Genomic DNA, 15,827 nt, shown 5'->3' on the forward strand with positions numbered 1-15,827 from the left:
TATATATATATATATATATATATATATATATATATATACATCTATATATATATATATATATTTATTCATGCTTTAAAAAATGTTTGGATTTTTATATTGAAGATTGGTGAAAGTAAAGCTGTCGGTGGTGACTTAATTTCCTTATCCACCAGAGGATTATGGCATAGAGATATTTTTTAGGTTTTGGGTTTAGACCCTAAGTTCTACTGAAAGGAACTCTAAATTTCTCAGCATACTCAGAGGTTTTGGACAATTTCCTCCTACCAACTTTATAGGAACAGATTGTTCCCAGGGGTTTGTCCCCTCTTGTTTAAACAGGGTTGTGAATTTTACAAAAAATAAGGTCCATAAATACCAGAACGAACAATTCTATAGTGGTAAAACTTAACTGCTCTTACCTCTACAGAGGACCTTCTCATTCAACATTCTTTGTCTTCTTTACGTTTTTACAGTTTGATATTATTGTCTAGCTCATTTGTTAACATTGTTTTGGGCTCTGTTGAAATGACGTTCTGTAAACATGATATTAGGATTTCCCATCAGATACCTTTTTTATTGTTGCTCAGACAGATTGTAATTTGGCTGCTGCTGGCTTGGGTTTCTGTCAGAGTATCTATGAACATCAGTTTTGCCGTTACCACTGAGGCAGACGCTGATAAGCTGTGGAATGTTTGTCTTATAGCTAATGACTCACCAGACATAATAATGCCTAAAATTACCAAATGTATGTGCTGGTAAAAATTAGACATACATTTTGACATGAAATATATTTTCAGAACTTATGTCACATTTTTTTTTTGCAATTTGGAAATTGAACTGGGGTCAGCACCAAGAATTACTGAGCATCAGCCATTGAAAAATGTTGCAGACGGCACTGTTTAAGCCGGCTAGCTTTATCTGTCACGACTTTGATAGAGAGGCAATGGGAATTCAGAGTCCAGTTACAGTTTAACCTTCATCCTTTTCTGAAATGACCTAATACTACCCAAATATACAGATTCACTTAATAGGTTTGCCTGCTTACAAACAAATTTCTCTCAACACTTCTAAATGGAAATGATCATGTAAAATTTTTGCTAGTATTGTATTGCTCTGTTCTCCTCTGATGATGTTGTATTTATAAGTTTTATTTTTATTAATTTTACTTTTTTCAGAACTTAGGTAAAAACTGGTTGCTTTCAAACATATTTTATGAATAAACCTGAATAGTTACACCTGCTTTTTACAATTACTTTAACTTAAATTAAAGCACTTACTTCTTTAACCAGGCATATTCCAAAAAGCATCACGATTAGGGTTCAGGTAAGGGTTAAATATATATTAGTTAAATACTTTACGCATCACTATGATGATCAAGCCTTACTTTTAAATGTGTGACACTAGGTGTGTCGAAATAAGCAATTATCAATTAATCGCAGGAAGAAAATTTAAATAAATAAATAAATAATAAAACTGCCCATTAGTTTCTGCTATTTTAGATTTCCCTTTGCGCTTGATAAAATATTGTTGAATTTTAATTTAATTGAAGACTTTACATTTGCGTGGTTTGTTGTTTTCCCTGTGTCTCCTACATAATTTTCTGGATGGCAGAAGTTTTTTTTATATACAAAGTTTAATCTTAAAACCATTCACCTTGACATACCTAATTTAGCCAATGTTTAAACATGAAAAATGTGGCTTTTAAAATCATTTCACTTTGAAATGTACTGCATTTCTAACATTTCTGTGAATATAAAAATAAATGGGGATTGTTTGCAGTGAATTTTAAACTTATTTAATATTGTTTGTGTCTTTTTGGTTGCTCGAATAGTCAGGGTTTGCCGCAGCAAGTCATTACAATGTGCTCGCAAATTTGGCAAAGTTTTTATGATTGGTGTCCGTTCCAATGCAATCAGGAGTTATACCCAGGTCCCCTTCATAACAGTCCAGGTCTTAACCTATTTTACAATTGGAAAGCTATATTATTATATAATAAAAAAATTGAACTTTATTGATCTCACAATGTAGAAATTAACTCTCTGCATTTTACCCATCCCCTTGGGAAGCAGTGGACTGCCATTGTGTGGCACCCTGGGAGCAATGTGGGGTTAAGAGTCTTGCTCAGAGACCCAGAGTGGCAGTCTGTGGGAGTGGGTTTCAAACTCACAACCACAGGTTTCCAAACCCTATGCACTAACAACTAAGCTGCCACTCCCCACCTAAGTTATAATATAATATAATATGATATGATATAGTCTAGAAGTTTTAGTTCACCAGAAATAATCTTAAGAAAATCTAAGTCTTCAATGTTAAATTAAAGATATTGATGTCTGTCTTTTAGGTTAAATCTTAAGGAATTAACATGTTACTCTTATGATCTCATCTCTCTAAGGCCTATTAAAGTCAATATTCCTTTACTCCATATAGACCTTTACATTAGTTACATCCTCATCTAGCTGCATTAGTGCTCTTGTGCTGGACTAGTTAGCTCTGAATCCAAACTAGTTGTCAGTCAACAAATTCCATTGTACGAATTTCTCTCTGCAGAAGCACTGTTTGCACATTTTCTATTTATGAATATTGAATATTATTAGATGAGTCAAAATATTTCTTCCAGTGAACTGTCTGAGAATGTGTTATTATGGCGTGATTCAAACTGCTGCTGGATTAACATGTCCAGATGAAAGTCTTAGGCTTTCAGTTGTGTGGAAACAAGAAATATTTTTTAACCGACCGTTCAATCGGATTAGCAGAGACTAAAGAACGGGTGGGGAGGAGTTTATGCTCTTGAGGAAGGAAAAGCAAAGCATTTGTTCAGGAAAACTCTCCCCAATCTACTTCCCTGCTATAGCACAGCTCTTTATTTAAAGGAAAGGGAGGGTCTCCATAGAGAATAGGAGGAAATGTTTTGACGCAGCAGAAGTTGTTGCTATATATCTCAGATATGCCATACATGTGTTACTTTTGCTATCAAACATAAAAATCTGTCTGGCATTGAAGGGCAGACTATCGGTAACATTTGCTTTTGGTGAGAATCCGATTTCAAAACTTTTGTAACCAGTAAAGATTAAGATGAAAAGATAAAAGTTAAAACAGTTTATTATCCCATTGGAAAGCTTTACAGGCCCATTAGTAACCCTATCATTTGTGACATCATCAATGATAAAATATTATAACATTGGGGAGCTTTGGTGTGTACTGTGGTGGTCGCCATATTATTTTTGAATGTCATGTCAAACTTCACGCTTCAAATATTTAGACTTTATTTAAATTTTCAAAACAGCAGCATGATGATGTGGACACAGCAAGCTTTGATACTATCCTTTAGAGCGGAGGTCTTCAACAGGGGGTCCATGACCCCTAGCGGGTCCATGGAGGTACTGCATTAATCCCAGGGAGAAATTACTTTTGTTACATTACTCCATCTGTAATAGAGTGACTATAGGACCAGGTTGATATAACACAGTTTCATATAATATATATAATTAGAGGGTCCCCGCTCCATCTCGCCATCAGTTTGGGGGTCCTTGGCCTGGAAAAAATTGAACACCCTTGGTATATACTATTATATACAAAGTAGTATACACTTTGACTTTGATTAAAGTCATTTTTCAACCTTCCTAAAATATTTTCATAACTTTTGTAATAATAAGTCGATTAACAATTAGTTCAATTGCACCTCTGTGATGGCCAGCAAGGTTCTGTATCACTTACACCGGCACTAAGAACGGTTACTGCCACACTCGGAATAACCCTGACATACAGAATGATTACAAATGTGTAGACTACTTTACGGCACATGTTCGAGTCGGGTGGGGAGGAGTGGAAATTCAGCAGCGGTGCAGGAATACAATACAATCATCATCATCATCCAGTGCTGTCAAAAATACACACATTTGTTACTTAAAGGGGAACACTGTTTTTTTTTACATTGGACCCTTGATTTTACGTTGTTACATCATTTTCTACTCACCCATATGAGTTTTGTGTCATTTGGAGCTGTTCTGAAGATATTCCGTTAGGTTATATCCAAGTAACATCTTCCTATGGGCAACGAGTTGAAGGCACAAACTAAACTGTTCATAATTTATTCTTTTTGGTACGCCAGCATTCATAACATGTAGGCGAATCACTGTCTCCCAGACATCCACGGTTATATTTTTTATATTTTTTAAAAACAAAGCGGAGTGTGTATGACGTCATGTATGACGTTGAGACCAAGATCATCTGTGGTAGTAGCACTAAACATCTTCCAGGCATGTGAGTAAAACTAGCAGCAGTTCAGCGGACAGGATGAATGACTAGTAGCCAGCGCGCGCGAATGACTTCGTACACACGCCGCTTTGTTTTAAAAAAATAGAGATCTATTTATATTTATCTAACTGTGTTAAATTTTTCCCAACTAAATGAAAGAAATAAGCATGTATTATTATCTAGAGAGAAGGAAGTGAAATGCAGCTCCAGACGAGCCGAGCATGTGGTGACATCACGAGTACGCTTCTGTTTAAATTGACCCATATTTACCATTTTCCCCAAGTCTGTACTTTCCTGTGTTTTTCTCAAGAACATACTTGGTGTGGACACGAGTCCATACTTGCATTCTTGTAAATTGAGAAACAGCCATGGTTTCTTGCCATCAGTGGAATGACTGTAACCCAGTTTGTGCTCACTAGCTACTGGGAAGAACACCTGGGTATGATGCCGTTCATACCCACCCTTTGAATCTGATACCATTTTAGAAAGCTTTTCTGTTTAGCCAGGCATACAATGTGCAATATTTTCAGTCATTGCAGGCAGCTACAGCTCAAACTGTATGAAGAAACAGCAAGGTTTAAAAGTTCACAGCTTACGATGCATGTTCTTACACTCATGCAATCTACCTGCTTACACTGCAGGTCAAAAAACCGCATGTCGGACTGAGGGCTGAGAGATGGCGCTGGTCGGACTCGACAGTCTGGAAGAAGAAGAACTCTTGTTTGCACATGTGCAATGCTCATATTTCTGGTAAATCAGCTCATAGACGCTCGTGACTCTGCTTCTGCAGCAGGATTTGTCCATGAACACCTTACAACGGCCGATTCAATCTTAAACATGTTCGATTTTCTCCCGGATTTTCTCCCGATCGGGAGGTGGTCACGAGAGGCTGATCGTGCCTTGTTACCCCCCTGTATACAACACCCAGGGAGTGAGTACCCAGGGGCTATTTTTAATTAGTATATCAATAACAAATCTCTGAATTTGATTGATTGTGAATATTCTTTTCGCCATGCTATAATCTCACAAGAAATATTTATTCTTGGAGAAACACATTTACACATATCCCATGCCTGACTGCAGGTACTAGACTACTGTTATATGTTACTTACGGGATTGTAACTGTAGTGGATTGCTTATCTGAGTGTTGAAGTGGGACTAAGAAGCAATGTAGAAAGACAGATGTTGTGTTAAGGTAGGTATCCTAAAGAATATGTTACCTGCATTAATCACTTCAATTCCAATCAGCTAGACTAGAAAGTAGTGATGTTTTATTCTTGTTGAAAAGTAAACAATGAGATCGGTAACTTCTTCGTTCATTGAGTTTGTTTCATTATAAAAACTAATGGAATAACATAAACAATAAACAAAGATACTAATTATTTATGAATTTCATAGATCTATTTTAATATGATTTATTCCAGAAGCAAATAGGAAAAAGGAGGTATTTGCCAAAAGTAACTTTCAAGGAACAATTTTGAAGAAGTGTCTATTCTTCCTGTGGAAATTCTGTCATGATTGTGGCGCTGTTGGCTGGCTTCATTGCTCATTTCATTCACCTGTCTAGCTCTCCCCTGTTCCTCATCACTGCTTATCTGATCCACCTGCTTGTATTTAAACTGCTTGGTCTCAGCCATCAATGCCAGATTACTCCTGAGCCTTTGGTGTCAAGGGTTCTCTAGCATTCTATTGTGTTCTGCTCTGATCCATTTCTGCATTTGGTCTTTTGTGCCTTCCTGCCCCTGTTTGATCTGTTTGCCTGGCCTGTCTTTGGACTCCTGTTGGATTCTTCTGTGGACTGAACCTGGATATCCTCTTAACTTCGTCCTGTGGGTTATTCTGCCTTCCTACGTCAGCTCGGATCTGATCTCCTGTCAGGTCTACAGCCTTCTAGTCTTCCGGATCTTGAACCCTCTGGCAGCGTCCGCTGCGTCTTGTCAGCAGACGGGCTGTAATAATCCCCGTTCTATGGGCACGGACTGAACTGTCAAACCAGACATTCCTGCCTCAGATGCCTTAGCCGTTGCAGCCGCCGCCACTGCAGATCCGTTACATTGTTTTTTTAATAAACGCTTTTTAAGTATTCCACTGTCTTGGCTGAATTCTGGGTCCTGCTTTCTGAGCAATTACATTCTGCTGTTGAGGGAAAACACAACCCCAACACAGGGCTTCAAAGACAGGGAACCAAATTCACTAAATGCAAAACATTACATATATTAATTCCACACAGACTGATGTTTTTAAGCATTTTTTGTATTAAGTTAAAATTATTACATGGCTCACATTTAAATTATTACATGCCTTAGAACATTTCAAATTAAAATATTACATTAGATCAAGAACAAATCCTTTTAATACAGCAATGTGGGCTTAATAAAAGGTACTTTTAATCTGACAAGCAAGTCTCACATAATGCATATTCTATAATATTTAGTATGACCGTATTATATGACATAAGATAAGACAAGATCAGATTAAGATTAGTGAAAGGTGTACTTATGTGAGGAAGTCATTTAGAAAATTAAATGCATATGATAACAACACAACCTGGCTGTCCTATCACTTCAGCATTGCCAAAGCAGAATTCAGTCAAAAGGATCCCCATCCAAGAATCTAATGCATGCACTTTACAAGATATGGATATATTTTGAGTTAGAAGACTTTATTTAAAAGTTTAATTCTTTATACTATTTTCTAAGTAATATTCTAAATGTGAGAGAAATCAAATTTGACATCAGCTGTCATAATCCTCTAAAACGAGTCAATGAAAACAGATTTAAATTTAAAGTCACCTTTTGAGCCAAATTATCATAATGATTTAAAGTTTAAAACAGAATTATAATTTAATTGAAATCCGTATATTTCACATTGGGTTGTGTTATATAATATATATCGCTCTGCTGAATAGTCTTGTGTAAAAGGATCACAGTGTTTCCTGTCCTTGTCTATGTGCTCAGTCGGCTTTCTATTTTGGGTAACTGGCTCTTTAAGGGAACAACACTCAAAAGCTACAGCTATGAGCTCATCGGCTTGCGTTGTCATAGCAACAAAGGCTGTTGCAGCACAACTGAGAAATAAAATGGCTGGCATGGCGTTGCTCTCCCTCCTCCTCCTGTCCCTCTCTTTCTTTTTGGTATCACTGAACTGGAGCAGATTGGTTGTGACACTGTCCTGCCTCACTCTCCCACCCCCACCTCACCACATTGCCCTGTCCTGCCCTCTCACTTTGCTCCTTATTCTGTCCCTCTAACTGTCCATTCACACTCCACCACTTGTGAGTCAGCAGGAGTGCGTTAGAAGCTTTATTTGCTTTTTTTGTTTGTTTGTTTACTTGAAGTTCAAAAAAGTTTCAGTTCCAGGTGTGAAGCACTTTAACCCATGAAGTCAAATTTGCTGTCTGAGTGGTTTTTGTCACCTGTAAATGTTGTCATACAGTCAGGTGAAGCAGGAAAAGAGGAGGAAAGGTGGTGTAGGAGGCCCTCATCCCTAAAGAGGACAGCCCATGATGCAGAGAAGGGGAGTGTAGGTGGGGGGGCAGCAGAATTATAGGCAAATATCTCTTTCTATTTTTCTCCTGGACTTAACATGAGTGGTGGATATTATTCTGTGTTTGATCTGTTAATTTTTACTCTCCTCTCTGCATCTAACCCATGTCCTCATTCCTTTTCCCTTGCATCCTCTCCTCCCTTCCTCTCAGCCTCAATCACCCAGACACAGACGCATGCATGCTCACGCAGAATCGCGCGCAGCAGGCGGATGCGCACATACGTACTCTCTCTCTCTCTCTCTCTCTCTCTCCCTTCCATCCTCTTTCTCTCTCCCTCTGTCACACACACATGCATACACACATACACGCACATACTCACACACCCTTCCTGGAGGTGCTGGGAGCAGCTGCAGCATTAGCGTTGAAAGAGATTTGTCGTTGACTGGAGTTTGCATCCCCCACCCCCCTCCACCCCTCCGCCCCCTCCCTTGTTAATGAATGGATGCTACGGCGATCGGATCGGGAGCTTCTAACATTGGATTGCGGGAAACTGTGGATATCTGTTCCTGAATTTAATTATTTAATTTCTATGCTCACCATTTTTTTTTCTCTCTCCACCCTCTGCTGGTGTTCTGTTGTCGAAAGGACGATGGGGTCTTGTGGCTGATGGGATAAAGATGGAGGTGAACATGATGTCTCCGGCACTGGGCTTACTATTGAGGTTTCACTGCCCCTTGGGGTGAATGGAGCTTTTCTTTCTGGCTGTTTTTTAAGCCAGCTCTTTTGTTTTACGGGGGGATCGGCCGAGCACTCCTGTGGTGAATTGAGCTATTGTCAAAGACTGGGCCTCTTAAAGCTTTGCATCTGTGACCAACCATCAATCTCCTCCGGATCCTCCCCCTCCCTGTTACTTTCTACTGAAAGGGAACAAGCAGATCCCCAAAAAGCTCTACTGAAATCTTTTCTCACCGTCCTCCTTGCTTCCAATGCCCCATTTCCCTCATCTCTACCCCTGCCCCCCCACCCCTCCACATCTCTCCTGCTCCCTCCGCCCACATCAGAGTGGCTACGTAATGTGCCTCCCTACGCATGCAAATGGGGATGCTACAAATGGTGGCTGGGACTGATGTCGATGAAAGGGTGATGCCTCGCGCAATCACCTGCCCCTCTGCCGCCGTCGCTCTGGATCAGCCGATGACAACAGCCCCAAGTGCCGACGCGGTCATTTGCAGATTGCTTGTGTGCGTAAATGAGATGCGTGAATGTGCGTAAAGGCGCACACTGGTTCCTGCCATGTCTGGTGTGTGATTGCTCTAGCGGGACGTTCTCACTGATGCGGGGGAGGCACTGAGCCTGAGGTTGGTCGACCTCCCCCTTCCCCACCTCCCCCCTCCCCTTCCCCCCTTACCCCCCCCCTGTTACACCATTTCCCACCGCCCTTACCCCCATCACCCTTTTGCCCCAAGCTTCCTTATCCCAGAGATCCTCGGGGAGTGAAGGCCGCTGGTTTTAAAAAAAAAGGGGGGGTCAAGATGAAGAAGAACCGCAGCGCCAATTTGCGGCGGGCTTGGCCCAGTTCGGAGCTTCCTGAACGCCCGCTGGATCACAATCTCTCTCGTAGTGAGAAAGACATCCGTGTGCAGAAGCAGCATCTTCCTCCTCCTCCTCCGCATTTCTCTCCGTCCCCACCAAGTTATCGTGCGCCAGGTAAGTCCGACACTCCCCCTTTCAGCCAGTAGCTCCACCTTCTCTACGAGAGACAGCTAAGAATTTAGAAAAACTGATGTGGGATGCGTGCATTGCATCAGTGCATATAGTAGAATATACTCTAAGAAGTGTTGGAAAGATTCTTCTTGAGATCACAAGAAAATTGGCATTAGACACCTTTACAGCAGCTTCAAATATGTTTAGTTTCCTTACTCTTCATACGTTTTACAATCTTAGTACTATCTTACCTATATTTTAAGATTTCAATAAAAAGTAAAGTAGGTCTAGCTTTTGCTATTTGAATGTCTGAATGATATTTGTTGAGCGGATCTTTACCTTTACTCTTTGTTTTGGCCTCTCTGTTATGAAGAAGCATCCTCACTGTGCAAAATGTCCTTTTTATTGTGTGTATTTCTGTCTCTTTGTGCTAGTTCAGTAAACAGTATTAAAAACCAATAACATGCATTAGTGCAGATTCACAAAAGCCACCCTTTGTGCTTGTTTTTAATATAAACCAAGTAAAGCCCTTAACAGCCACATCAGCTTATAGGTCTTTGGATACTAAGTAGAGATAACGTCATTGTGCTTCTAAACTGACCTTTTTGGCTGAGCGTGCTGAGGAGACAAAGTTAAAGAAGCAAATTAGAAATGAGTGATGCCGATTTTTGTTGTTTTGGTGTAAAGATGAGGGGGATTTATGTTGAAATTGATATAGACTTGGAGCTTTTGATCACAGGGATTCTTCATCATCTCATATTTCGCAGATGTAGGTCAGGGGACAGGGTCACTACATCACAGATGCTGCAGCAGAGCATTCAGCGTGTTACTTTACAACCTTCCAGCTGGACAGATGTCCGTTCTCGGAAAAGCTCGAAGCCTGGCTTTCTGGCTATAGGATGATCTCATCATTCACTACGTCTGACAGCAAAGCTTATGGCGGGCCTAGAGTTTCTGCTGGAAGCAGCACTTAAAATAGGTTGATCTTTGAGGATTGCTTTAGCTGGTTTTCTAACGCAGATGCAGGGTTAGCAATGGGTTTCGTGCTACTGAAACAGATTCCTCTTTTTGCTAATCCAGATGAAACAGCAGCAGAGAGAGGCTAAGGGAGCATGAGGCGAGGGGAGGAGCCGTTTGAGGCAGCGTGCACACTGCTGCTGTTTGACCATTACATCATAGCTTCACACGCTGCGCCCACTGTTCATTCATGATCTAACTGTTTTGCCTCCACCCCCTCCTCCTCTTTCTGCAGGTGATGTGTCTCCGATCAGTATGTCACCTATCAGTCAGTCACAGTTCATACCGCTGGGGGAAATATTGTGCTTGGCCATCTCTGCTATGAACTCTGCCCACAAGCCTGTCAACCAGGAAGCACTGATGGAGCACCTTACTGCCAGTTTTCCAGGTACAAATCCTAGTAAAATCTTTAAGTACATAGTATGCTGCCTTTGTAAATATAAGTACAAATATACTAGTATATTTACTGAAATTATACAGTGTAGTAAAAAAAAAAAAATCCTTCTTATATATTTCTTTTGCTTGTTAGTTTTTTGCCACAGTTAAATGTGTTGTTCAACAATAGATTTTGTTTGTTTATAAGTAATAGTAAGTTCTTAAATACAGTTTTGAACAAAATAGGAAATTCTGTACACAACTACTGAGTCAGGACACCACCTGATTATCAGAAACAGCCAAGCTATCTTCTCTGTTATTGTTTCATGAACACTTGCCTGGAGAACAGGTGTGGATGCAGAACAAATCTGTGTCTATTGGAATAGAAACATTCGTGAGGCTCGGCTTCTCTGGACCTGTATTTCACCTCCTTTTATTAATAGTCTCTAGATAATAATAAATTAAAACTTTTTTTATTCAGTTTTGGGATAATGATCAACGCAAACAGATAAACACAAATCAAATCAATGTTAAAAACCCGCCATCAAAGCCACTGGTAATTCATATACGACTATGCTGAGAGACGGCTGCTGCTGACAGGCTACGATAGGCTCTGGCTGCAGTTAGCCTTAGAGGTCCGCTGGTTTCCACGGTCCTCTCATCATCCAAACTTTTTACACTCAAAATCACTAAATGGGATTAAACAATCTTAAAACATACTTTTGTAGAACAACAGCAACAAAAAAATGAACTTTTAACTGTGAGCTAGTTTTGTAGTCAGCAACACACTAAGGCAAAAGCTTTTAGAGGCAGAGACCAAGACCTCATATGGTCTTTGTCACGGTCTCGGCCTTTAAAAGACTGGGTCTTGTCTTGGTCTTGGCCTCTAAAGGTCTTGGCTTTGTCTCGGTACTCCTGGGTGATGGTTGGTGTGGTCTTGACTACAACACTACTCTGAGCTGGAAGCTGCTGCTGCCGTGGTGCATCCTGGGACAGCTGTCATTCTGAAAAACGCACAAGTCTCCTCAATTCCATGCTCGGTAAAGAGGGCAGACCCAGAACAACATCCAGGAATTTGTCCATTCTCGGTCTAATATTCTTGTCAGTTGAAATAGTGCTGGGACTTAGGGTGATGACGTGTCACAAGCACATGAAAAAGCACAAGTAGGCATACTAATAAACAGCCATTGTCTAGGCAGAACTTTTTTGTCTGAGAAGAAACAATTTCACATTGGCCAGGATTTAGATGGGCATTGTTACATCGTTGTTTGGGTGCTGTAACAACTACATGTTACATTTACATATATATTATAAAAGTAATACTTTAGAGAATCAGATGGTCAAGGCAATGAAAAGATATATATAAAAAAATGATAGATCTTCTAAAACTTCTCTTTCTTCTTCAGTCTCAAAAATGCCTCCTCTCCCACTGAATAGCCTCAGTTTATGGACTTTTCTTGAGTTCTGCAGCTGAGCTCATCATGAAGTTTGAACACTTTAAGGCAAAACATGCTTGTTCTTGCTACTACAAGAACAAGAAACTATTTTTGTTCTCGAAGAGTATGTAACAGGCTTGATAGTGACAAACACATTGACTGATTTAGCATTTAGCTGTTTTAGCTCTTAGCCATACATATAATAGATACAATAAGGCTATGCAGACATATTTATGCATTTAAGTGTGATAAGAGAATTAAAAAACACAGGTTTTTACTTTAACATCAGTCTTTAAACTAATTGAAAGAAAGTGTCCATACGGACAAAATTTTGGCATTGCACACCTATGGAATCATGTAACTACACAGACAGATCCACGTAGAAAAACACTAGTGAACAAGCAACAGCTCCAACCAGCGAGGATTCACAAATGTTGACATAAGGAGACATCATGGGATTCAACCCATAAAAACCACCACTATCAGCAAATTGTGAATAAAATCTTGCAAAGAAATGACTGTCGCTTTTCAAGAGTATAAAGAGGCTTTGAAAAAGCATTAAACTGCTGTGTTGTTTACTGCCTCATGTAGTATGGTGTAGTCAGCTTGCTTTTTATGCTGTGCATGCCCCCTGGAGCCGGCCAGAATGGGGGAAAAGCTGCACAGAGTATAAAAGCTGCAGACAAGAAGGGCGGCTCATTCTCTGTGCTGATTGTATGTACGTCAAACATACCCAACCTTAACCCTACATGGGTGCACATGTGAATTAGTGTAAGTCTGCCACAGAGTATAATGCATTATTATGTAATGTTATTTTTGTCCAGCGTTTGTCAAGTTTGACGTTTAATTAAAGAAAGCTGAAGTAGATCAGCAACAACGTAGAGACAGAAATAGCTCACGATGTGATCTGGCATTACTAACGGAGGCTAGTGACTTTAATGACAATAACTATGAATAAGTCGATTCATGCTAAGATCTTTATAGTGGGGACTGGTGGTCTCATTGGTGGGTGAGGGCACCCTCCTTCAATAAAAGATGGACAAAGGCTGAATCTAGAAATGGACATCTAAAATAGCACAAATGACAGACCAGTGTATTCCAGAAATCCTTTGAGCAGAACTTCTCTCACCACATGAAGTAGGTTACAAGGTCTCAAAAAGCAGCATCATGCATCTAAAAAGATAAAGCAATTTTTCTAGGACTTAAAACAATAACTTTTTTGTTTTAGATCCACTGATTTTCTTTTTTATATAATCTATTTCTTTGATACATTAGGAAAGATAACAGCATTGATATGTGATCTAAAGCTCAACGCTGTGTGATAATACAGAAGGACAAAGATTCTAAAAATAAATAAAATGGTTGTTTTGGACTGGCATAATCAAAGTCCAGACTTAGATCGGATTGAGCATAGCTTTAAATATACTGTTCATTCTTGAAAAGCTTACTCTATGTGTATATTGAAATCCTTCTGCAATTAAAAATAAGCCAAAGTTCTCCCACAGGAATGTGAAAGACAGTTATTACAGCCATTGAATAGTACATGCAACATGAAGTCATAACTACTTATTATGTTTAGGGACAATTAACACATAGAGCCAGGTTTGTATAGATAGCTCTTTTCCAATAAGAAAGATGATTTGGGTAACATTAGTCCGATCTTAAGTCTACCTCAATGACCTGAAGACATTCACAAAAATGCAACAATAAATAAAGATTTGTGAGTGTATGCTTGTTTTGACTTTTTGCTTTATCAGGTTAAGGGACTTAATTACATAAAAAAAAAAATGGCTCAATCACTATTTCTTAAACATTTATTATATTAATTATTATTCAGAAACTTTTGTATTTCAATATCACATTGACTCTCTAAGCAACATAAATAATAGGTTCTGGATTATATTATAAGCATTTTAAAGTGTACTTTTCCTCTTGAGAATGAGAGTGTGCAATTTCCTGTGAAAAAAAAAGAAAAATAAATACATAAAAGCAATCAAATTACTAATAGTTTTTGGCTGAGAGAACAATGCATGGTCCAAGAAGAATTCCAAAGCATTAGTGGAATCTTAATTTTCAAAACATATCAGTGAAGCAAAGAAACTGTTTTAAAGGTGTTATATATACAATTGAAAAAAGTGAAATCGTGACCAGGCAGAGAAAATAGGATGCAGAGGTTACATTTTTAACTAACTGGATTTTTTTTACTTATGAAAAGAATAAAACTAGTCAGTAAGGTTGCCAAGAGGACTACACCAATAATATTTGATCTGAAGGAAGTTATGGAAAGTATGTAGTACACATTACAAAGATTTCCTATATTCCTCATACATCCAGCCTATGTGCTTGTGTGGCAAGAGACTTTTTGTCATGATAGAAAAAGTAAGTCTCCTACAGCCATGTTAAAAAATATAATAAAGTCTGATTAAACTGAGGTTGAATTTTTCGATATAGATACCATCATGATAAAACGCACACCATACTCTTTGTGCAGGACAGCAGTAGCAGCATCATGGCTTTGAAATGTAACTTCAGCCTTAATCAATGTGTAACAAAATTATGGAATTCTAGATACCACTCCATGCAAATACAATGCAAATGCAACGTCTTTATAAGCTAAAAAAGTAGAGGAACTTAACTTTTTAGCATCACCACAGCCCAACGCATACAGTCATATCAACAAACAAATGGCACCATCATAAGACTATTAAGCTTTTTGAGTGACCCAGAAAGATCCTAAACCTGAAACCTACTACAAAATCTTCTAGATGAGGGCCTTGCACAGAAGATTCTCCAAACTGGCAGGTTTTGAGAGAGCTTTGTAGATGAAAGTTGAAAAATATGGCAAAGTTAAAATCTGCCATATTGCCCTATCCTAAGGGACTGTAAGAAGATCAAAAGGGTGTGCTTGAAAAGTTCCGTTTAACCATGACCTGGATGACTGAGAACCTTCACAGACAAAAGGATTTGCACAAGTGCACATGTTTGAGGTGTAGACTCACATCTGCCTTGGATTTAGTCAGTTGCTTTGAACCTGAAGCTTACAAAGCCATGTCATCTGATCTGTTCCAAATTGAGCCTAATAATGTAAATGTTTGACTTTAAGGGGAAAGGGAATATTTCACTATTATGGCCTATTGTGAGTGGAAACAATTTAAAAAAAATCATTTATGCTCTAAAACCTAAAAAAATCAAGATGTTTATCCTTACGTACAAAAATGATTCATCAACTGAATAACCAAATGACCTGTAGAGCACTGAAGTCAAAATTTTTCTCAAAATAGAGAGAAGTATATAGTCCTACTCATTTAAGTTAGTTAATTATTAAAGTTCATTATTTAAAATATTTATCTGAGAAACATAATTCAGTGAGGGAAACATATAAATATATATAAAAATCAATTAATTACACACAGTAATGGCATTACAAAGGAAAACTGTTTTGTTTATGTATGGATGGATGGATGGATGGATGGATGGATGGATGGATGGATGGATGGATGGATGGATGGATGGATGGATGGATGGATGGATGGATGGAGGGTCTCTTTCTTTTAATTATGTTGTTACTCACCAGC

The 15,827-nt window shown here is 38.9% G+C and overlaps 1 protein-coding gene across 2 annotated transcripts in view; it reads left to right on the top strand.

The window, feature by feature from the left end:
* Positions 1–15,827, top strand: part of stox2 (storkhead box 2) — a 33,445-nt gene that overhangs the window by 5,259 nt on the left and 12,359 nt on the right. The window contains exons 1-2 of one of the 2 annotated variants that reach the window (XM_015383875.1): positions 9,160–9,427; positions 10,677–10,829. In XM_015383875.1, the coding sequence (XP_015239361.1) occupies positions 9,253–9,427; positions 10,677–10,829 (328 nt within the window). In that variant the 5' untranslated portion in view covers positions 9,160–9,252. Of the gene's footprint in view, positions 1–9,159; positions 9,428–10,676; positions 10,830–15,827 lie in introns of those variants that run through there. The other variant, XM_015383874.1, reaches the window with a different exon arrangement.

Source organism: Cyprinodon variegatus, unplaced genomic scaffold (assembly GCF_000732505.1).
Source record: "Cyprinodon variegatus isolate N-32 unplaced genomic scaffold, C_variegatus-1.0 Scaffold296, whole genome shotgun sequence".
NCBI lineage: Eukaryota > Metazoa > Chordata > Actinopteri > Cyprinodontiformes > Cyprinodontidae > Cyprinodon > Cyprinodon variegatus.